The sequence below is a fragment of the Neovison vison genome, chromosome 1 (assembly GCF_020171115.1).
Source record: "Neovison vison isolate M4711 chromosome 1, ASM_NN_V1, whole genome shotgun sequence".
NCBI lineage: Eukaryota > Metazoa > Chordata > Mammalia > Carnivora > Mustelidae > Neogale > Neogale vison.
The window spans coordinates 1661252-1686057 of NC_058091.1; the positions used below are offsets into that span (position 1 = coordinate 1661252).

The 24806-nt window shown below is 49.1% G+C and overlaps 1 protein-coding gene across 15 annotated transcripts in view; it reads right to left on the bottom strand.

Annotated features, from left to right (window-relative positions):
• AFDN (afadin, adherens junction formation factor) overlaps window positions 1-24806 on the bottom strand; it is a 128942-nt gene that overhangs the window by 40796 nt on the left and 63340 nt on the right. For 10 of the 15 annotated variants that reach the window (XM_044242348.1, XM_044242269.1, XM_044242278.1 and 7 more), the window contains 11 exons: window positions 20136-20205; window positions 16514-16629; window positions 12669-12730; window positions 12336-12541; window positions 10460-10480; window positions 9588-9733; window positions 9205-9299; window positions 8536-8801; window positions 6888-7031; window positions 5217-5415; window positions 1325-1428 (listed from right to left, as the gene is read on the bottom strand). In XM_044242348.1, the coding sequence (XP_044098283.1) occupies window positions 1325-1428; window positions 5217-5415; window positions 6888-7031; window positions 8536-8801; window positions 9205-9299; window positions 9588-9733; window positions 10460-10480; window positions 12336-12541; window positions 12669-12730; window positions 16514-16629; window positions 20136-20205 (1429 nt within the window). The remainder of the gene's footprint in view (window positions 1-1324; window positions 1429-5216; window positions 5416-6887; window positions 7032-8535; window positions 8802-9204; window positions 9300-9587; window positions 9734-10459; window positions 10481-12335; window positions 12542-12668; window positions 12731-16513; window positions 16630-20135; window positions 20206-24806) is intronic. The other 5 variants (XM_044242332.1, XM_044242373.1, XM_044242355.1 and 2 more) reach the window with 1 other exon arrangement.

Genomic DNA, 24806 nt, shown 5'->3' on the forward strand with positions numbered 1-24806 from the left:
GGAAGGAAAATAATCTGTTTTTCTTTGAGATTAAGACTTGAACACTCCCAAGGGATCTCTGAGCACACTAGGAAGATGAATAACCCGTGGTCCCATCCAAGAAGGTATTTGCTGTCCTATTAAACCTGGGAGTTGGGAACGGCTATCAGCTGGAGTGTGGCAAACAACTCGGGAGGCCCAGAGCGCGCTGAGAGGCACCGTACCCGGGTCAGAGGCTCTGGGCGACCGGCTCCTGTGCGGCGGGGTGGCCAACCGCTACCTCGGCTGCTGGAGATGGGAGGCCACGCTCCAGTCTCTAGCAGGCCGTTCAGCCACGACGAATAACTTGGAATTGGATATACAAGACACAGTGCGTGCTTGATTTTGCGTAAGTATTGCCAGCTTACGCCACCTGACACAACCTACATTTTCTTAGAATTTAGATACATAAGAGGCGAACAGCTTTGACAGGCTGCTGGTCAGTATTTTCGGGTGTACAAGGAAGTCTCTAGAGCGTCAGAAGCTACCTGGCTGTGTCTGCACCCCAGAACCTCTAACCCTTGGCCCAGGCACACTGGACGATTCCCACTGGCGGGCAGGGGAAGACACGGCCACATGCAAACGCGCACAACACACTGAGCCTGACCCCCAGGAACTTGGACCAAAGCACAGTCCCATCTGTTTGTTCCTTCGAAGGCTTAAGTGGCTTAAAAAGATGAAAATGGTAATTACAGGAAGATAGGTAATGTGAAAGACATTTAAATGAAACTCCACAATGAAGTTCAAAAAGGAAGACTTTCCTTTGTTTCTATGGATCAGATGTGGCAGTCCAAGGCACAGGGACACAGTCTTTGTTATTTAAAACTCTGGGCAGGAGGCAAAGCAGAACTCTTCACACAATGCCTGAAGCCAGTAAAGAGAGGACTGACCACGCTTCCAAAAGATAGAAAATTACCAGCAAGTGATTTGACACATATTTAGAACAAGGTAGAACCAACTATGAGGAGAAAATAGTTCTACCAAAGAAATATATTTTCTAATAAAATTCGTAAGGCTATCATATTATCTTTTAAAAAATATGTATTAACGTTAAGGCTGGTATAGCTGAGGGTAGAAATATTTCTGTTTACGGACAAAAGCGTACAACATGGCCTGGGAAAAATTTGTATGTATATAAATCCTAGTTTCAGATTTTTAAAAATAAAATCAATACTTAAAGATGATTTTAAAATACTCTTACCACAACAATGCTCACTATAATCACAGAACGAGTTTACATTACATTTTCACACCGTAAGGAACACACGTGGGTGTGTGCCACACCCGTCACACTCGTGATACTTGCCAGCTCCGTGCTCTCACGCAGAAGATGGCTCTCGTAATCTGCACCTTCAAAGTAGATTGTCCAGGTGCCCGGTGAGCGTGCATGAGGAATTAACCTGCAAAATCCTGAGGAGAAAACAAGCAAATTATAAAACTGAAAAGCAAGGCAAGTCAGCCACGTAACCTCCAAGAAGGGCGGCAACACCACGGGTCAATGGCTCGGCACCTACGGACAGGCGGCCCTTCTTCTTCCTACTCTACGTACACTTCTTGCCTTTGGAAATGAACCTTTCAGACATTTAAAATCATTGTTTTGGTCCAACGGAATTCAACACCAAGCTGAAAAGTGAAACTGGCCTCCCCTTCCTGTTTGTTTCAAAGAACTTTTCTCCCTGTTTCTATGAGAAATCACCGACGTGCACTGGAACTCCTTCCTTGTTGACCAAGTGCTCAACAATACCCGGAAGGCCTTTCTCGACAGAGACCGCTGCAAACAAGTAGCCAACAGCTAGTGACCTAGCTCACACGTCTGCCCAGTGTCGCACCCTGGGCGCTGCGGTTTTCAGGCAGGACAGTGTCTGACCTGTAGGATGGGCCCCTTCACACAACTCTGTCCACTAACCAGTCACTTAAATGTCTTACAAATAAGTTTCAGAATCATTTTATAATGTTTTGAGAAGTACTTATGATCTTCTCATCAACAAATGACAGCTTTATGAAAGTCAACTTTTCAATTCAAATATGTCACTCTGTATTAGGCAGGTCTCACTCTGTGTTTCTCCGGACCTTCCAGACAAAGTTGTCTCACACGGGCCTTGCACATTCTTCTGTTTTCTCCAGAGCGGCCTGGTCTTCCTACTACTGGCAGCTCAACCGTTCCGAGGAGCCTAGCGCGTGCCCGATGTCACACGGACGGCTCCTGCCAGCACGCACAGCCTCAGCTAGTCCCCTGGGACCGGGGAGAGCCCTGGCTGGTGCCTCCTAGCACTCGCTCCCACTCTAGGATTCCACCCGTGAGGAAAGTCTGCCCGTTATTTTGGGGCACTTATGAGGTTTCTTTGCAGTAAGTGGAAAAGGAGAGGTCAAAAGAGCACAGTAAAAATAAAGATTTAACGTTACGGTCCTTTTTTAAAAAAATCACCATTTCAACCTATTTTCACTAAAATATACCTACAACTTCTCTTTCCCCCACTTGAGGGAACTGTGATTATGACAATTTTGAAATAAACAATCTTTATTATTTTCTTATTTTTTTCAAATGTCAAGGCCGGATCATATATCAAACAGACATTTCTGGCTCTTAGCTGAAGGAATGCATCTCAGATCAGGTGTAAGTCCGTGCTGGTTTTATAGCCTTCTCTCACAAAACTGTGTTACAGGACAAAACAAAAGGAACATAAATTGAGAGCACACAGTAGTCCCTTATTTGGCTCAAAGACTTGAGTGTGAAGAACTAAAAACACTGACGTCATAAAAGAACACACCCAGTTCTTTGTAAGTCTTGTAAAGGCCCTCTGTAATAGACTGCGTTATCCTCTGACACACACAGAATGAGGCAGGGATGCCAAGACCCTGATGAAATACCACGGATGTTCTGAAATCAATCACTCTGGGAGCCTCAGGGGAAGTCACGGAGGAGACTCCACCACCCGGGCAAGAGCTCACTTTCCCGACCTGGCAAGCACTGGCTCTGTGGCGCGCATCACAGAACCGACAGCTGCATCCGCAAGTCCACACACACAGATCTGGGAAATGCTAGTAAATTCGTCTCGCCGTGCGCTTGTTCACAGGGTTAGTAAAGAGCTGAGCACTCGCCGCCCAGGAGCCCTGGGCTGGGTGCTGAGGGTCAGGGGGCCTGGCCCCCAGGACTCCAGCTCGACCCCAGAGACAGGCGGACACACTCGTTTCAAGGGCTGTCACAAAAATGTCCCAAAAGAACACAGAATCCCTTGTGGGGAAAGTGGTGTAAGTGTCGGGAGCAGGCTGAGATTTTCTAGACACAGACCTGACCGGGACTTCAGAAAGTAAACCCAAGCGTGCGAGTGAAGCAGTGGGCACAGGGCAGGGGGTGGGGATGGGGGGGGTGGGAGGGGGTGGGGTAAGGCCCAGGGGTGTTAATACCAACGACGGGCTGGGAGTGGGGTGTCCTGCTCCACTGCCAGCGTGCTCAGCTCCCGGGGGTGAAGGGAAATTGGGGGGGGGGAGCGGCGGAGATCCAGCAGCGACATGCCATGAAGCACCTGAGGGCGGTGGAAGGTGGGGGGCACGGAGGGGGCACAGACAGTGGTCGGGCAGCAGCCAGCCAGAGTGTGTGGCTGTCCCCCCCACGCAGGTGCACCAAGTGCTGATGGGCCTGGCCCTGCAGGCATGACAAGAAGTGCCCGCATGGCAATGGAGGCCCCTGAGGCCACACACGGGTGCCAGCCACCCGTCTGGGCCTGCTCTGCTGGGCAGGAGGGCTCCCCCCATAGGAGCCCTGCCATGGGGACGCCCAATGCCCAACTGAGGCTTTCTCAGATGTCACTGCAGCCTGGACCTCTGTCCTCCCCGCTCGTCCCAGACATGAGCCCAGGTTTGTCCCAGCCGCCTTCCTCCTTCACACAAAGCTCGAGGACGCACCCCCCCTCAGCTCTGCTGCTCTGAGGACGGTGCTGAGAAGAAACAGGGGTCCGCGCGTGCGGCCCAACCAGGCTAGGACGGTGCTGAGAAGAAACAGGGGTCCGCGCGCGGCACAACCGGGCTGGCACCTGCGCACCTCCCTTCACTACAAGCAGCAGCCTTTGTAGAATGGGAATTTTAAACTGTCATAACCTTCAGAGACATAACAATCTGTTTATCGTAGCATGTGAAACAGTCACTGAAATTAAAAACCGCACTCACCGAATTCACGTCGGTGAGACTAACCCTTCCCTTTGCCACTGTCATTCTTGTTTAAGCTAATTCCTGAACTCTGAATCTGTTTTTCAATTCACCTGAGCTCCATGTTACAAACCATAGCAGACTGGGGCTGACCTGGGGTCTGATTTAGGAGTTTGTGCTTCGAGTGTAAACGTGGTATTTTGGGGGGAAGAGGCAGAGAGAGAGAGAGTCTCAAGCAGGCTCCCCGCTGAGCAGGGAGCCCGACAAGGGGCTCAATCCCAGGACCCTGAGATCAGAATCTGAGCTGAGACCAAGAGTCGGCAGCTTCAACTGCCGACTCCCAGCATGTGTGGGATTTTTACACCCCATTCTGACAAGAATATGTAAACGGGTACGGGATCAGACCCGGGGAGCTCGCTGCCCTTAGACAAGCCCAGCGAGAGCGCGGCTCACGAGCCCGGCAGGCACGGCACACGTGCTCACGGTGGCAGCTATGTCAATGCGAGGTATGGCCGCGCCCTGTGCCACAGGTCCAAGCGTCTCACAGGCGGCTGGCCCGGTCCCCACGAGTGCCTGCCATCCACGTGCCCGTGTTCTGGAAGGGCAGTGTCAGGGGACAGAGCTGGGGTGCGAGCCGAGACGGTGCGCTTGCCGCCCTTGTGCTGCCCTGACAACTCCACCGGCAGCCACACGCCCGGATCATTTCCATGGGATGAGCCAAGCTCCCAGCTCCCAAAAACCAGCAGAGGAGCAACCAAAGGTCCTCTTTCCTAGCAGGCCAGGCGGCAACATGGCTGTGACAGCTGGCGGGTGGAGCCACATGGGAGGGTCCCAGCACACCCACGGGAGCCTCACGGTGCGACAATGCTGACTCCACAACACCATGAAATGCTCACTTTCACGTCCGGCCACACGGCTTTCTCCAGAAGCACACGGTGTGTGCTCCACACATGTGGCCCGACGCACGTGCGCCCACCCACCCCCACATCCACCGGTGCAATGCTGACCCAAGCCGGGTCAGAGCTTGGACTCCAGGCACAGTAAGCGGGACTCACCTCTCTGGCACAGAGGGTCTAAGAATTCCTGTAGGCCGTTTGGAATGTTCCTGACGACGTCGCAAGAGTAGCCGTCCTCCGGTAGCAGGAAAGGCAGCTGCAGGTCGGGGTCCTCCTCCAGCTGCACCTCCCGCCCGTCACTGCGCGCCAGCTCATCCGCCGTGTTCTCGGCCACAGCCACCACGTTCTCGATCAGGTCCTGGTCAGAACACACACGCACAGTGAGCACGGCACACCAGCGGGCTGCCACTCAGACCTGTCTTGCGCGCCGCGGCCACACACGCAGGCGGGGCTGCGAGGGACAGCGTTCCCAGTGTGCCCACACCGGCGTGCCGGGCGACAGTCGCTGGCGAAGCACACCCTCAAACACGCGAGCCAAGACAGTCAGGATTAATCTCAAGTAATATGCAGCCTTAAAAAGAAATTGTTCAATCGTAAGAAAACGGTTTCCCTTTGCCAAAGTTGCCATTTTTTTCCCTTGCAATTTAACATCCAGGTGCTAATGATCCAATTTTTGCAGAACTCATAATGACAGAAAAAATCTCACACAACGGCGAATGTAAAAAATCAGGACAGAAATGTCTATTCCCAGCTAATCGGGAAAGAAACCTCCCCCGGCTTCACTGTACAGCTCGACGAGGTGAACACGGCACCTCAAGTCCCCGGGTCACAGAGCAGAGCCCTCACGGGAGAAGCAGCCCTCGCCGCCCTGTCGGCCTGGGCTCCCCCGCCACAGACCCCACCACCTGCTCTGGGAGCGCGTGTAGATGGACGCGTGCCGTATGCTCCCCGTGCCGGACTTCTGTGCACACGCGCAGTGCATCTCATCTGTTGTGCACTTCCACGTGCACATGTGCAAATGCACAACTTGGTGCCACGCCGCGCTCCTGCATGCGACAGTGATGGGACCTTCTAGATGCTCTCCTGTTGGGTGCATCTGCCGCGGTTGCTGATCCTGGCTACTGTGTATACGTCTTCTGTTGGCATGAAGTCAATCCTGGGGTCGGCCCACCCACCTCCGGCACGTCCCTCGTCAGCACTCCGGCCTCGAGCAGATTTTATTCGCGGGTGACAACAAGCACTCGCGGCCTTCCTAACTCTACACGCAGGAGCTGTAGCCCACATCGTATACCAGGCCGTTGGCACTCCCATGCCTTCTCTCCAGAGGCACGGATGCCAGAACTCGATTCCCACCAGTAGGAGGCGTCCACACAGGCCGGGGCAGCCCCCTTGGCTGCGCTGCTTGCCACTGGAAGCACACGAGGCTGGGTGGCGGCCCTGAGGGGCATTCTGTGCCCACGGCACACTGATGTCCATGCTGTGGCAGGAGCTCTGGCGCCTCTAGCCTCGGGTCACAGTGGTGAGCCTGGGACCGCGGGCAACCTCTTAACTTCCTCTCCCGCAAGGCCTTCCAATCATTTTCTCAGAACCTAATTCTCTGGATAAATGCCTTTCTACTTAAAATGCCTGTGTATTTTCTACCTGCTGTACTGAATCCTAACTCAAAATATCAACCAGAAATACAATCTTAGGAGATGACTAAGTAGCTTATCTATCATAGAAATAAAGTAATTATAAGCAGCCCCTCCCGCACCTTTTGGAACCGGACATTTCCCTAAGCAAACAGTGCCCGGCTGCTGGCCCACCGCGCGGCCGACGGGCGGCACTCACCGCGGGGACGAAAGGCTCGTCGGGCGCGCAGTGGTAGTTCTGTAACAAGGCCTGCAGCTGCAGGGAGTTCAGCTTGAAGCATGTGCTGTTCACGGTCGGGATGTCCTCCGCGGAGTACTTGTCCATGGTGAGCAGAGTGGTTGCCTGGTGGAAAGGGTAACAGGAGACATGACTGGAAAGTGTTTTATAAATATTCCCCTTCATGTAACACTTAAAAATGTAATAACTTGCTAATTTAATTTTAAAACGCAGAATGTTTTTGAGGGAAAACACACTTCTATTAACATTGAATTGAACTGAAAAAGCATTGTCTAATAAAGGTTTTTAGATGGCTTAATTTCACTAAAATACATAATTTTTATTTTACTAAAATATAAAATGTAAATGAAATTCAATTATTCATAAATCATTTTTAAAAATTCTCTTAGAAACTGTGAACATGGGGGCGCCTGGGTGGCTCAGTAGGTTAGGCTGCTGCCCTCGGCTCAGGTCATGATGCCGGGGTCCTCCGATCGAGTCCCACATCAGACTCTTTGCTCAGCGGGGACCCTGCTTCTCTCTGCCTCTGCCTGCCACTCGGCCTACTTGTGTGCGCTCTCTCTGACAAACAAACAAATAAATAAATAAAACCCTGTAACCGTTTACATCACTACCACTCTGATCACCAGTTACTGGGGTCTGAATCAAGTTTCCCTGTAATGATTTTTTCTATAGCCAGCTGATGCAATCCAAGGAGGATGGAAGCCTCTTTCTGTACTAAACTATTTTAAATGAGATTAAGAAATTGTGGGAAAAATGCAAAATTATAAACTATGATAATAAAAAAACCCCGCCCTAGGTTCTGAGGCTGCAGATCCTCTCTTTGACTACAAAAGCCCAGTATCCAGGGCAGGCTCCGCACGGACGCCCTGAGCACCGGCTGAGCCCCTCCCACACAGCCACTGCGAGCTCCTCTGTGCCCTCCTCTGTCTCCCGCCCCCGGCCTTCGGGACGTGACGACTGCGAGTGCTAGGCCCCTCTCTCCTCCTGCGTGTGTCCCCTGCAGGTCTCCGCTTTGTCTGCTCACCTGGCTGCGTGTGCTGAAGAGCGACGCGCTACCCAGTTTCACACTGGGATCTGTCCTTTCAGCTGGGAGCCTCACAAAATACTGGTCTGGTAAGAAAGAACCCTTTAAGGGTATTTATTCTAGTGCTTACCACCTGCTGCGGGCTGCGTTGTGTCCCCTAAGATCCCAGCCCCGTGCACCTCACAACACAACCTTACTTGGAGCAAGGGTCTTACAGCAGTGAGAGGAGTGAGGGAGGGAACAGGTCTAACGTGACCTATGTCCGTATAAAGAGTGGACACGTGGAGACGCACATGCCCACGGGGAGAACACCTGTGAAAATGAAGGCAGAGAACCACCCTGGCCACACCCTGACCTTGGCCTCCCGGCCTGAGAGACAACGTCTGTTGCTGAAGGACGGGGCTGGCGGAAGCTGTCTCCGAGACCCAGGCAAACCCGCGCCCCACCGCTTCTTCAGGGGAGCACACGAAACACCCCCCGGGGGCTGCTGATCCGGCTGAATCCCAGGGCCGCCCCCGCCGGAACGAGACGCTGAGAACCAGGCGCACGACCTGCGGGCAGGAAAGGGTCGCGCCAGCGCACCTGCACTATGCGGCTGAGGTGACAATCCGCCGCCAGCTCCAGGCCCTGCTTCTCCGCCCAGGCCTCCACATGTCCCAGCTGCTGGCGGATAATCGCCCCCCAGTAGTGCGAGCACAGCCCCGACTCGGGGTCGGTGACCAGCCGGTTGAAGAGCCACATGTTGATGAAGTGGAAGAGCTGCGAGAAGAGCTGGATGGTCAGCGCCGCGTTGACCCGGCAGCGCCGCAGCAGAGACATGGCTCCCGTGAGCGTGTGCAGGACGTCATCTGTGCAGAGACGCGGGACGGAAGCAAGAGTCTCGTGAAAACGGGCACCGCACGACGCGGCAGGCACGGTAAGAAGGGTACTTGGTCACTTTTGAGACACCAGTCTCTTCAGATGGGAGGCGGCAGGCAGGTCTGACACCACACACGAGGGTTAACCACGTGTCCCGCTGCTCACCCCAAGAGACTTTCTAAAAAGCACGACACCCCAAAACCAGAGCTATTCTTAAAACAAAACAGACGGTGGTTGCGATTTACTAGATAGCAAATCCAACAGTGTGTCTCATTCATTCTAAAAATACCTCCTTTTTATGACAGTAAACATTAAAATGAAGTTAAACAGGAAGGAGGGAAGGAGAGCGGAGAGAAGGGGGAGATGGTAGGAGGAGAAAACCAGCATCCTAACCTATTTTTGGTCTTTGCAGGCTGTTCTCTTCAGGGTCATCCAGAAAGGCTGGCATGTAATTATTCAGTTCTGATTGAAGACAATGAACTAGATATCTGAAAATACGTAGGCAATTTTAATAACCCCAGCAGGACGCACCGCTATTGTCAGACATGACATCACGAACGTAAGAGTTCCCACTGCTGAGAAATAGTTTCCATCTACAGTACAACAGCTCTCGTCTCAGGAGTCTCAAAACACAGCTCAACAATTCAATTTCCTAAATCAACACACCTGGCACACAGCCACCCATGCTTCTCGCTATTCATCTTCAATCAGGTAAATAAAAACCTTAAAAAAAAATCTCTACAGAAGAGTGCAATCTCCAAAAATGTGCTCCTTACTTAAACGCCATCTGAACCAAGTGTGCTAAAACGTCTTGGGCGTCCAGTGTGATTCGACTAAGATCTCGGTCCTGTTTAATGAAGTTGAGCAGCTCAGACGCGTTGGCCATCCAGAAGGCAAGTGCCCCTGCGATGTTCTTCTGCTTCTGTAGACAGAATGGATGTCCATAAGCAACCCCAAGACAAACAAAAAGAACAAAAATACAAAGGAATGCTCTTGAAAAGCTGCTGAGATAGACCAGTACCTTCCCATTGTCACCAAGGTATTTACCACAGATACCAGATATTTGCAAAGGAATTTGGATGCGTTCACAGCAGCATAACTGCAACACCTCAGGATTCATGGACAGACTCATGGATCCAGGTGGCCACCACAGACAGAATCAGGGCCGAAAACAGGTATCATACCCTACAACACCCAATTGGAGATTGTGCATTATCTGGTAATCTGTGAAGGACACACACGTCTATCCACCGTTACCCACAGCCACCCTGATACGCGCAGTCACTGGCTCGGACGCCGAGCAACTCGCTATCAAGTACTGATCTATCGCATTGTCTCCCGACCACATGAGCAGGCCAGGCAACCTCAGATGAGATCCAAAGAATAGGAACCAAGGATAAACAAGAAAGAGGAGAAACAGAACTTCCGTCATTTCATATCCACACTGAAGTGCATTAAGCAGAAATTATGAAATGCTGGTAAGGGTTGCACAGTCAAAAAAGGATTTAGTACTGCATGTTTCAGTTGCTGAATGAGTGTTATGAACCGTCCAGTCCGGCTGCTGGAGTGTTGTGTTTGACATGGAAGCAGCGCGAGAAACTCAGCTAAGCCGACAAAGCCAGGACCAGTTCCCAGCAGCACGTCCTACCTGATCAACCTGGTCTACTTCCTGGAGAAAAACAGACGAAGGGAAATCAAGCAGAACGAGAGAAAGAAACTTGTAAACAATCATGATAGTTTAAAAAAATCAAAACACTAACATGAAGGTACGACATGAAGGTACGACATTTAGTTCTGTTATTCCCAAATTACATATTCACTCCTGGCTCAGAAACAGCTTTGGAAGTACGTGATGTAAAGGATTAGTTCTACGTTTTCAATACTGGCACAGTAAGGGAGGGAATTCCCAGAATTTACATACAGAAATGTGACATTTAACACGGGAACACACTGATCTCTTTAAAAGATTTACAAATGAAGGACTTCTTAATGTCTTTCAATGATCTCGTGTGTCTGACTACCTCGAGGTATGTAAGATGAGTTTCTATCCTCTGGTTTGACAGGATGAAAGAGACAGAAAAGACCAACAGAAACAATAAAAATAAAAGTTAAAATTTTTTAAATGTATAAAAAAAAATAACTATACTAAAACAGAGTAACTGGTTTTTCAAAGTAGGTTTTTATAAATTAAAGAATTTATTCATTACTACGGTTCTTTCCTAAAACTTTAAGACTCCTCCGATCACCTACTAACCCCTAAATGTGTTTTAATAGACCTGTTTTGATAATGATGATTTCATAGACTAGTTCCAATTCAATCAGAAAAAGTCTATCAGTAGTAGTCTGATGAAAGAATTTCCCAATTTGAAACAGGCTTTAGAAATGCAAACATGAGGGAAGACAGACAATGGCTCTGAACTAAAAGGAAATCCCTGTTTGTTCGGAAATTAGGAAGAGAGGGAACACAAAATGGGATCCAAATAAAATGATAATCCTTTTTGGATTTGTTTCTTCACTTGGGGAAAAGAACTGTAAGCCCATTAGATTCACAGGTTCACCCCCAAACATAAAAGAAACAGTTCTTGAAAAATTTGGCCTTTTGAAATAATTCAGAAGGAATCAACAGATTTGTTTACTCAAACTGTCCTCCCAGGAGGGAAACCACCAAATCATCCAATTAGGCTGCTTCACAGTACATAACTAGAGTTTTGTATTTCGTGACCGAATAACATCTCTGATAAGTGGTTCGGAAAAACTTAAAAAAAAAAAAAAAATTAACTTCGCATTGACTTTCAAGTACTTAGAATTAAATCTTCAAATTATCTGTGAGTTTGGAAAACTGCGATGCCAATTTTACAGATGAAGAGTACTTCACAAGAAACAAACCACACTACAAAGAGAATACCCTTACTTTCTTAATGCTTTAGCAGTTTTATGAAAGACTGATCATGTCATCATCGAGAAATGTCATGACGTACGTCACACCTAAATGAGTGCTATCAAAAATCCACAGAAATCCTACCACTGTCTCACTCTCAGTGGAAAGGAGCAAATGCCTGCAGAACCTTGAGAAGATTCTGATCGGGCGGCTGCCAGGCAGCGGCAGGGAGGTTATGAGGACAAACTGCTTCGTGGGCACAGGGTTTTACTTTGGAGCGATGGGAATGTTCTGGAACTACAACACTGTGAATGTCCGATATGCTACTGAATGAGTCGCTTTAAAATGGTTAATTTTACATTACTGTGAAATTCACCTCAATAAATTATTTTTTCTAAAAAAAAAATAAATCCCCACATCTTAACGTGTTCTCACAACCACCACCATTTTAAGGATCTTTACTGTGATCAGGACAGTCCCACAGAGATTAAGGAAAAAACTGGCTGAAAACCAGCTGACATTTCTTGTCCACTTTTAAAGCTCTACGCGTGTCCACGCTCTCTGCAGAGCTGGGCAAGTCAGACACGGGGCGGGCGGGCCCCGGGAGGAGCGGCGCGCACTGAGCCGGCCGTGCGCCGCGGCTTACCTGGATCACCCCCTCCATCATGCTCACCATCTTGTGCACTACGGCAATCACTCTGTGCGTGCGCTCGCCGGGGCTGGCATCGGGTCTGCACTGGCCAGACAATACATACCGACACGCCATATATAATACATATGTAGGTGACAACTTAAAATGGACTGTAGAGCTATTAGTATAGTTTATGATGGCAGATAAAAATGAATCTTCAGCTGTGAAAAGATTTCAAAAAAGAAACAAACAAACAAAACAAACAAACAAAAAAAAACCCATGAAAATCAGATGGAGGAAAATGGAACAAGAAATAATTCACTACCAATGGAATCTGAAATTACTCACAACTCTCCCTGAATTCGATGCTCGCAGGCAGTACCAGCTCGGGCCCAGCAGCGTCCTGAGTTCTGCAAGTAGAAAGCAGCCATCTCTGAGAGCGTAACGGCACTAGCAACCCGCGCCTACTTCGGCAACGGCTGCAGCCGTCTCCGCACGGCGCTCACAGAGAACACACACCCAACGCCTCGTGTGCACGCGGGAAGCGCTCCAACGCTCAGATGTGCACACTCGGAGTGACCCGACCCCTGTTCCTCCCAGAGGTCAGCTCCTGGACGTATCTGCTTCCATCGTGAGAACTGATCTGACCACGAGTCTCTATTATTCATGACGGTGTCGTGTGGAGGGGGGTGACCAGGCTGTCACACACCTGCTATGGCAATGGCTCAGGTCACAATGAAAAGCCACTGCAGGAGACACGAGAAAAGCTAAACCATCGTGAGCCTGAAACTGAGCTTCTACACGAAGAATGAGTCCCTGAGAGCCGGCCGCCGCCCTCGGCTTCTGATGAAGCTCAGAGAAGACGACGCCCACTCACCCCTTCCGGCACCTCGTATTAGCGTTTCTTGACGCTCACGGGGAGCCCACCTTCAGAAAAAGACATCCCACTCACACTTTTTTCAGACACCCCTCCTCATTTAGCCAACACCCGAAACAAGGTACTGCCAAGAAACAGAACCTAAGAGCAGCCAAGATTTAGAACACTTGGAAGAATCTGCGCTGAACAACGTTACGTATTTCCACGTATCCTGGATCAAAGTACTTCAAAAGTCAGGACGTCTCTATTTCCATAGAAGAGTTCTCCAAATAGTGGATGACCCTGCCCCCGCTGGGAGGACAGAAGGTTCACTGTTGTGTGAAATTCTTTCAGTTATAAATATACACATCTGGAGGCATGTGTCCACTGGGGCCCAGTGTACAGCAGGGCTCTGTGTGGTGTACTGTGCTCAAACAACACCCAAAAGCCACTAGTGAGCACAAAATTTCTAAACTGTAAAATCATTACAGACCCAATGTAGATCTTCTTACCTTAGATTTATACTGTTCTCGATGGATGGCTTCAGTGTAACTTAACTACTCTTTCACGCAGAAACATGATTAGAATTTCAGGCAATTTAATCTTTACTGAAGCTGGCTGGCTCCCAGCTGTATTTCACGTAGGACATTTGTCAGTTGCCCCCACCACTAACAAAACGGGCAAGTGATTAGATTCCCAGTTTAAATCTTTACCACTTTAGTTCAGCTTTACCAGGTAACGGAAAAAACTTCCCAAAAATCTTCCATCAGATTAAGAAAATTAAAACTGACAGCAGGGGCGCCTGGGTGGCTCAGTGGGTTGAAGCCTCTGCCTTCGGCTCAGGTCATGATCCCAGGGTCCTGGGATCGAGTCCCGCATCGGGCTCTCTGCTCAGCGGGGAGCCTGCTTCCTCCTCTCTCTCTCTGCCTGCCTCTCTGCCTACTTGTGATCTCTGTCTGTCAAATAAATAAATCTTTAAAAAAAAAAAAAAAAAAACCTGACAGCAAAAGCAAAGAAATGTGTGTGCCTTCCCACAAACTTCACTGGGAAGTGAGGAGTGAGGCCACAATGACTTACACAGGGACGAAAGCAAGTCAGGGGCAGGGACTGGCTCAGATAAAACTGAGGTCAGTGTTCAAACAGAGCGTCCCGTCTGGTGGGAGGGAGAGTCAGCCGCGCGGCCGTGCTCACGAAGCCGTCAGGGTGCTGAATGCCAGTCACTTCTAATAGCAACACTGAAGGCTCCCAGCCCTGGACAAACAGTGACGAACCTGCCTGGTTTCTGCGTTTGGAGTCACTGCTGTGACGTTCACTCAATAAACTGGGTCCTGTGACAACTTCTTCAAGAAAGGAGCTGAGAGGGAGAAGAGCCCATGGCCATTGTCCCCAGCAGCTTGTGTCCCGCCACCCTACCTCTCCCGGGGAACTGAAGGAGCAACAAGGAGAAACACAGCAAGTTACGTCGAACTGTTATAAACACCAGAAATAAAAACAAGAGTCCTTCCATGGGATTATATGCTTCGAAATTTCTTATCCTGTCTGTGATTACCTAATTTGGATTCAGCTCAACAATTCAACTATTAAAAAAGCTTTTAGAAGCAAAAGAATTTAAATGCCCAACATGTTTCTCTTAAGTGCTATGTTTACAGCCATCTGAAGTTACAGATAAACAGTTAACTTCCAAATTTACTACCCACACAACAAACCGGATGAGCCTTACCAACTCGTGGTTTCATCAATTTAACAAATCTGATAAAAATAAGGAATTTAATTCTCACCAAAGAAAGTAAAATAATGTGTCAGTCATAATGTAAGAAACTCCATTATTTGAAAAGATTTTTTCCCTGACTAAAATCAGTATTTTAAAATATGTAACAACTTAAAAAGACTTTCAGGAATGTACCAGTTAAGTGAGGCACTGCTTCTTCTCACATTATATCCACGAAAAGCAAAGATCGAAAACAGAAGAATCACCTGTTTCCATCCCTGTGGTAGTATCGAAGTAGTACACAGCCACAGTTCCAACAAAACCCCTAGTAAAATCCTACAACATGGCGAGCTGCCAGGCAGCTACTGGACACCGTGCTTCACCAACTACACACGCTACACACGCACTTACTGATTTTGCTCTAAGTGCTCTCTCCTCTCCCCCATTTGATTTATGCATCATTCAAATATTCTTGGGCTAAGAACGACGATGCGTTCCTCTCCATCACCTTACCAACTATCACCAGAGACACTCTGTACGGTACTAACTAGCTCACCGTCTGAAGTACCTTGTTGTAGCACACGCCCTCAGAAACAAGTACAGACCCAGGAAGTAGACTTACACCTAAAAGAATTCACACAGCCCACAAAAATCTTGAATACTAACCAAAAGTGCAGGACAAATCCAGGGAAAAACCTGAGACTCCCGCATCCATCTGCAACGGAGTCCGGCCTTAACTGAGCTGACGAACACGCGACGCACGGCGCCCTCTACTGGAAGACGGGAAATGAAAGCCCGGCCGCCGCCAGTCACCTGCCTCCCTAAGGGGACCCGGAGGGAGAACAGCTAGAATGGCACCAGGAGACGGTCACCCCCAGCCCAGGTCCGCTGCGGGTAAAGAGGGGACGTGCACGGCACTCCTGAGCTCTTCTGACTGCCGTCTGCATGGTCAGGGCCCTGCTGGGGAAGCGTTGGAGCCGCACCCGGAGCTCAGCGCCCGTTATTTCAATATGTGAGGCACCGACATCACTTTGCAACTCTAAACAATTAAAAATCACAAGGAAGTATTATTCTAATAAAGGTAGTATGTCCTTAAAATTCATAAGAAAAGGAAATAACAAAAGGCAGATGTTCTCTACTCAAGAACACGAGGCAAGAACCACGGCAGGAGAAACATGTTTACGGCCATGCTTTTCGACAGAACGTAAGACACAGTAACGTGGCACTTGGTAAATCCTAAAAGCTCCACCTGAAGGCTGCCTGGCTTCATATATTTAAATATGGAAGGATTCTGTATACAGACGGGGAAATGATTAGATTACCTTCACATTAAAAAGGATCAAACAGTAAATCCAGGAAAAGTCCCTTTCTCCACGTTTCACAGAACGGCCCATCTAAAACAGAAACATCTCTAAGTGTTCCCCATTGCACCCGGACCAACGACACAGTGGCCCCGGGGAAAGGGGACCCCGGCTCGTGGAGCTCAGTCTCTGTTCAGCTCAGTGGCGGGAAACAAAGTAACTCCCCACAAATGTCAGCCAAACCACTATCGATTCAATCATCTCTCCCCCAAGTGCTTTCCGGGAACACCTTCACCTCCTTCCTGCGGAAAGCTGAGCGGCTTCCTACCTGCTCTCTTGCCTGCGGCAGTCCTGCTGCTCCACTCTGATCATCGGCTTCACCATCCCGCGCTCTGCCGAGCCGGAGGCAGGCACCGCCCGGTCGCCGTCCAGCCTCGTGGCGCTCTAAGCCGGGGGAGACACAGAGCACTTAAGAACATCGTGCGGACCACCTGGGCGCACGCCGACCGCTGCCGGTGAAGGTCTGATGCCAGGCTGCCAGGCAGGGGAAGGCAGGAGAGGGAAGCAGGGCAGGGGCAGAGATGAGAAGGCGCGGCACCGCTGAGGATGCCAGTGTGCATTCTCACGCCCCCAAACACACGGGCACTGAGAGAGCAGTAAAGCCCGCAGCCCCTTTCCTTTGCTGAGAGCTAGACGTGGGCTTTCACACAGTCAGGAAGGGGCTACGTGAGCGCAAGGGCTCCTCTAACAGTGGCGGAACCGCGGCAACTCCTCCAGAAAGTTCTTAAGGAAGGAGAGAGCGGTGAGAACATACACAACGTCAAGTCGGGGTCTTTTTTACTTGTTAAGAAAGTGTTTAAAAATCATCATAGTTCAACGTCCAAAGACAAACTGAGTACAGAAGCAAAAGCCCATTTCCAGCAGCCTAGAACTGTACATTTAAACTCTCCCACGCAGGGCACATGGCTAACTAACCCATGGCAGACAAAACAGATAAGCAACCTATGTGAGTAAGAAAACAGAGCAAAATTATACAAAGAAATTCACTGTACCAAAAATTTTGTGTCAAATTTCCCATTATATTTGATTATAGAAATTGAGTTTGATAACAAACTGGTCTTACCAACCAGAGAGTTACACTGGGCTGTATTTATCTTTACGGTTCTTTACGATTTTTATTTTTCATAAATGAAGTCATAACCTACTTTGTAAAAAAATACTTTCTCATATGTTGTAGACATCTAACAATATTTTTATGTTACAGAACTATAACGGTTGTGTAACATTTTGTTGTTTATTTACCAAAGTTCATGGAACTAATCCTTGATTACATTATTTAAAATGTTCACCAGGACAGGGAGTCCTGACAAGCAGGCTTGTAAATGTACACATTCACACACAGTGATTACGTCCATAAAATACATTCACAGAAATAAGAACACCAGGTCAGACTATTGTTGTAAATAAGTGAAAAGGCAACAGAGAAGTTAGGGTATGTTTATAAGCTAACACATTACAAAATAAATTTAGCCCATTTTCAAATAAAATGCTTACGAAATCAGAGCCAAAGGCCACAGGACAGAAAGGTTTGTGTGTGTGCGTGGATACCTGATCGTCTGCAAGTGTATAAACGAACACATCAGTGACATAAAGAGCTCAGAAAAGGATCTATCAAAGTGCTACCAATAGCCAAGTATAAATTGTGGATGATTTAGATCATCCACATGATTTGATTTTCATCCAAGTGAAAATGATTTTCATTTCTCTACTTTTTCTTAACCCAAGTTTTCTGTTTTAACTACACACTTTTAAAAGAAACTAAACTTTTCTTAAAAAGATCGGATTTATTTAAAGAGAGAGCGAGAGAGCAAGCGAGCCCGCGCTCCTGCACGCGTGGAGGGGAGGGGCAGGGGGAGAGACGATGGTCACGACCACACCCTGCGTTCCCAGAGCCCTGAGGTGAAATCAGACTCCCACGGCCAATCGACAGAGCACCCAGGCGCCCCTTAGAAACAGCTTTGTCTGAGGACAGTCCCATCTGCTTCCCAGAGCAGCTGCTCCGACGGTGTCTCGGCAGCTCTGCGCTGCGGACCCCAGTGCCCGCGCGCTCCCGGAGCCGGAGCAGCCCGGCGGCGAGCCCGCCCAGTGAGACCCGGCCTGCGCCGAGCTCGCGCCGCACTGCGGGCGCCCGCGCCAAGGACCCGACGGCCGCGCAGGCTGGCGCAGGCATCACAGTAAGGGGCGATTATGCCCGGACACTCGCGGATGTGCCCTGTAAGCGGAGGCCGCATCAGGAGCCGCTCGCTCCGGGAGAAGCCGTGGGAAGAAACCCCGTAGGACGAGCAACACGCCCGAGGCTTCCGACGGCGAAGAGGCGTGCGGCCAGTGTGGCCGGGTCAGAAGGAGCTGTGCGAGCCAGAGGCAAGAGTGGGGGGTACGTGGGGGCGAGTGGCTGTGAAAGCAGGGCCGCCACAGGGTCGAGCTCCCGTTTTCCCAACAGCAGCCTGGCCCCAGAGGAAAGGTCAGAGGCCACGCAGACTCCCCGCCGTGTGACACCTGGGGCCTCTGCCCGACCTCCCACGGGGGTGACAGACAGAGACAGGCACGTGTGGACTATTCCAGAGGAAGAGCAAATGGAACTTGCCAAGGACTGAACGTGGAGGCTGAGGGAAGAGAAGGCACCTGGCATAACCAGTGGCGGACTAAGGGGGTGACAACGCCTCGGGGGAGCAGATCGTTTACGGAGACGGCGAAGGCGCAGGGAAACAAAGAAAAGCTAGTTCTGTTTTCGCCGTGTTAGACTTGATACACGTCTTAGACAACACGACAGCTGTTGCAAGCAAGCCTTTGGAGTCTGCAGAGGTCAGGGCCAAAGACAGTTTAGGGTAATTAATGTCTACATGTATTTTAACTCCCTGACTGCGTGAGATCACCCGGGGAACATGGACACACGGGAGAGAAGGGGCCCTATGTCTGCGACCAGCGTGAAGAGTCAAGCGGAGGAAGACATGGAGAAGACAACAACAGAGGAGGTCTAGGAGGACTGAGCACCGAGGTGGGAGAAATCAGGATGGCAACACCCCACGGCTGAAATAAGGAAGTGCCCCAAGTACGTGGTGCTGACCTGGCTCAGGCCAACAGAGGGAAACACGCAGCAGACCGGGCACCATGGACGTGGCCTCGGCCAGCCACACCAGGAGCAGCCCCTTCCCCGAGCCATCACTAAGCCTGTGTTTGGCTTTAACCAATGGAAGGTCATCAGGGAAGCAAAGCTGGGCCCCAGCTCTGGCCCAAGCCTAAGAAGGCCTGTCACTTCCGGGATGCTGTGAAGCACCAAAACATCTGGCTGCTCCCGCGGAGAGAACCTGGGAAGACAGGAACTCGGGGAGGCCCAGCCAGCCCAGCAGCCAGCCCACGAGAAGCGGACCGCAGCAATGCGAGTCACCGCCAGCAAGGCCAGCAACAAGCAGCCCCGGAGAGTCCAAACCTCACTGCACAACTGCTGTAAAGACAACGGGGGCTGTTCTGTTTGGTTCACAACATTTTGGGGTGGTCTGTTACTAAGCGATAGCAAACCAAAATGAGGACAAATTCCCTGATCATGCGAGATGAGGGGAACTGTGGAAGCAAACGGCGTGCAGAGAAAAGGCGGCAGGTGGATGAGAGCACGCTGGTCGTCACCGTCGGAGGCCGCTGGGCGGAGCCGGGAAGCTGGGACAGAGGCTGAGCCTAGGATGCACCGCTGAGAGGAGAAAGTACGGTCCGCGGCCTCAGGCCGGTCACGTGTCACACCAAGACTGCACGACAGATTAGCACCCTCCTGCTAGAGAGCACTGTGTGGTCTTCTCTGTCTTCACAATCGTCCTACCAGCGTATTCCCAGTAATTCATCCACGGTGTCCTACAAATGCTTTACAAACCCAGTTCCAGCAGGCCATGTGAGTCACCTACCTTGCTTGTTGGTAACGCTGTTCCACTGTGAACATCTCCTCCTAAATCAAAAGTTGTCTCTTGAACAATTCTTTCAGGATTAAAAAAAAAAAAAAAGAAATACATAGAATTAGTAACTCTCAAATGATAAGACAACCTTTTTCTCGGTAATACAAAAGAAATGGCTAAATATCCCATTTCAAAGAGCTTCAAGAAATTAATCGATTTTCAGCATATAAAAGTTACAGACAAAAAAAGGTGTTAAAATTTTTTGAATTTTTCCGGGCACCTCAGTGGTTCAGCTGGTTAAGCGTTTGCCTTTGGCTCAGGTCATGATTCCAGGGGACCAAGCCCCACATCAGGCTCCCTGCTCAGTAGAGAGCCTGCTTCCCACTGTGACGCACTCTCTCTTCCCTCAAATAATAAATAAAATCTTTAAAAAACAAAAAACTTCATGAACTTTTCTTACTGCTACTCTCAGGATCTTATTTTTTAAGACTGTATTTTAATAACAATAAATAGGAAAGAACCATAAAGGAAAAAAGCAAGGTGTTTCATCACATCACAGCACATAAATGAGTGCAGAGGTCTCCAGCGCCATAAACCCATGTGCTGACATGGAGGGCAACCGTGTTCACAGGAGGATAAGGCACAGGTGGGAAGCTGCCATCCACCAGAAATCAATCTGATGACTTTTTAAAAGCTCATGGATACCAGTACTATGGCTATAATAAAGAAATGGAGAACTTCTGTATAATGTTAGTAATCAGACCAAGAGTTATTCTATTTTAAACAATTTTTTAAAAATATCTAAAAATACCAAATTTTTAAAACCATCATAATGAAAAGTTCAGAGCAAACAAAATCTCATTTTGAAGAGTCAATAACCTGAAGCAAGCTATGGTTCTTTGGCACAAATAAGGATAAATACAATTCATTAATTCCAGCCCAAGAGAAAGGCCCCAGAAAAGGGGGGGGGAAGAGCCCTAAGAAGACCTGGAAACCAACAGGATGGGTTAGTGCTTCAATCTCCTGGGCTCCTGCCCCAGGTAATCAAAAAGAATGACAATCTCTTCTGCTACCTGAGAGACAACCATGTCGTGTCGTGGTGCTGTGGTAGCTTTAAAATTGTATTTAACCCCAATCTACAAAATGAAACCCCAAGTGATGCAGAAGTTCAAAATAATTCTTCAAATTAGAAAACCAGATACAACTTCCTCCTCTACCTTATCACTATGAAAATAAGATCATCTTGTAACACCAAACAATGATCACAATTCAAAATAGAAACTGGAGAAGTAAAAGCTTGTACTCGAAGCTAAATACTGTCACCTACCCTCTGTCACCAAGAAATTCACAGAACACAGAAACTGTTATCCTAGTTTCTAATGGTTTGACTGGGAAACTCAGTTATTTCGCCTCTGATAATGAAAGAAGGGGTATGATAGTCCACCTGTGTCATCTATCAAAGGCTACATATACACCATACCTATCCCTAAATTCATGCTATCGACGTACAGAAACACAACCCAAGCCTTCTTGACCCCACTTGTAATTCTCATCCTAACGTAACAAACTTACTCAACACCATACAAAGCTCTTTATTTTTTCCCCCAAAGCTAACAGGACTTTAAAGTTTCACATGGACCCATCTGTACTACTACACTTTGGATTCGTAAATGATTACAAAGAGACTTTATTCATGACTTTAATGACATTATCTAAGTATGACCACGGAGGGCAGGAACCATGTCTCAGCCTCCTCAGCCCAGAGCACACGGATACACTGACATGTGACACAGGTACTCCACGAATACGCACACAGGGAGGTTAATGAGTGCACTGAATGCACCAACAGAGATCCCACCCTGACCACGAACATCCAACTGTGCTACCTCGCTAGTCCACCATTCACTAAGGCTTTGAGGACACAGACCCTGAAATCTGCAATTAAGAACACATGCATCATGTATCCCTCAAGGAAGTAGAAACAAAGAACAAAGCCCGAAGTTACTAGAGGAAAGGAAATAAAATCAGAAATTAAAAGAGAAGACTTTATAGCTGGTACCCAGAAACAACATTAACAGTCCACTAGAAACAACTATACGCCAACAAACCAGACAACCTAGGAAAAATGGATGAAGCCCTAGAAACACACAAACTACCAAGACTGAACCGTGATGAGAGAGAGAATCTGAACAGACGGAGTACTAGTGAGGAGATTGAATCGTTCATCGAAAACCACCCAACAAACCAAAGTCCAGGACCAGATGGCTTTACTGAAGGATTCCACCAAATGCTCGAAGAATGAACACCCATCCTGCTTCAAACTCTCCAAGAACGAGAAGAGGAGGGACCTCTCTCAAACTAATTTTACGAAACCGGCATTACCCTGACACCAAAACCAGACAAGGGCACAAGAAAAGAGAATTACAGGCCAGTATCACTGATGAACAGAGTTGCAAAAATCTTCAACAAAATACTAGCAAGCTGAGTTCAACATGACACGAAAGGGATCACACGCCAAGATCAAGGAGGATTTATTCCCAGGATGCAAACAAGGATGGTTCAACATCCGCACATCGGTCAGTGAGTTCCACCGTGCTACCAAAACAAAGGATAAAGACCACACGAGCAACTCAACAGATGCAGAAAAAGCACTTGACAAAATCTGCTATCCATTTACAATGAGAACTCTCAGCCAAGTGGGCCTAGAGGGAATGTACCTCCACACAGTAAAGGCCACACATGACATGGCCACAGACCCATCATCCTCAATGATCAAGAGCTGAAGGCTCTTCCTCTCAGGTCAGGAGCAAGACAAGGATGCCCACTCTCACCACGTCATCACTGTGTTCATTCAACAGAGGATCCGAAGTCCTAGCCGGGGGCGCCTGGGGGCTCGGTGACTTAGAGCCTCTGGTCATCATCTCCGGGTCCTGGGATCGAGCCCCGCATCGGGCTCTCTGCTCAGTGGGGAGCCTGCTCCCCGCCCCCCTCCGCCTGCCTCTCTGCCTGCTTGGGATCGCTCTCTCTCTATCAAATAAATAAATTTTTAAAAACTATTAAAAAAGAAAAGAACAAACGTCCGAGTAAGTTGCTAAGGGAGCTAATCCTGCAAGTTCTCATCACAAGAAAGTGGGACCTGGGGCCGGTGGGTGACGATGGCAACGGGACTTGCTGTGCTGACCACTCAGCAACGCACACACGTATTGGTCACCACGCTGTGCACCTGAAACGGACACTCATTATACTTCAGTAACAAATCACAGGTACATGCCTGTGGAAAAAACTCATGGGTTATCTACCTAGACATTTTGTAAAATAGCTTGACAGTGGGACAAAATTAGTGTTTATAAAAAAATGAAAGTCCGTTCTGGTTTACAGAAGGACGTGTAAGTACTGGCATATTCCGCCACTGCGCAACTTTCACCAGGTCTGTAAGGAAAAAACGTAAGAACACACATCAAGTTTCCCATCGTATTTCCATCAAAGAAACCAAAGCCATGTTCTTAGTATGATTCTGCTTTTGGCCAGACACAAGATGAGAACAGACACCGGCAGGCCTCCAAAGCAGGAGCCACAATGGCAAAACCACTGGGGAGGGACCCAACATACAGAAAACCAGACAGCCCTGCTGAGCAGAACTCCCGAGCTGCAGTGATGGGACAGGTGCGGCCGTGTCACTTCAGCAGCAACTCCTACCACCAGAGTAAGGATCATCCAGCACTCAGGCATGAAGCATGATGGGGAAAACCACAGGGACTCCCGAGAAACCACATGCAACCAGCCAGAAGTCATTCCACACGATGACTTCTTTGGCCAAACACCCTCCAGGTTAAGTGGCAAGTAAGATCCTCAGGCATATCCGGGCCTGTCACCATCTGGTGCTAAAAGACGCAGGCCTGAAGAATGGAAGGTCAGAATGGAAACCACCTGAACAGGACTGTCGGGTGAAGCAAAGGGGCCACGCAGAGGTCATGATGAGGGCCAAGAAATGCGGACATGGCTCATAAGTAAATACAATTAAAAAAGGAAGAGAAAACTACCGGTCCTCCCTGACACAGAACGGAAGGATGAGTTTAGAGACACATTCTGTTCAAAGCTGGAGGATGAGTCAGACAGAAATGGGCTTCCTTGGGAAGTCAAGGCCCACGCCCGTTTTCCTTGGGAACCGAGGGACTGGTCCTTGGCCGAAATGCGGAGCCAGAGGTGAGCAGCCGGGAAGAGAAGGTCTCAAGCAGTCCATGACATTTCCCATGTCCCGTGTGCCTAGGGGAGCATGTGTGATGACCAACAAAGTGTTATCTTGGAGCAAGACCTTAAGTCTTACTTGTACGAGCTGCCTTTCATCCTTCTTCTGGGCAGGATGTGAGATGGTCACAGATCGAACTGATGCCCCCCCGGGAGCGACTGCAGTCGAGTGCACAGCGCTGAGAAACTGGTGAAAGACCAGCACGAAGAGACTACAAATTCCCAGCTGCCCCAGAGCATGAGCTCTGGGAGGCTGAGCAAAGGTCAGTCACAGACAGAGCTCGGTGCAGGCAGCCGCGGGGAGACCGCGCGCACACGGTGTGGCCGGGGCACAGCGCTGTGCCCGTGGGCAGAGACCGTGGCTGTATTCAGCATCGTGCGTGGGGACCGCGCCCTCGCAGGCTGCAGGACAAAGGGGGCCAAACTGCACATTCCTTT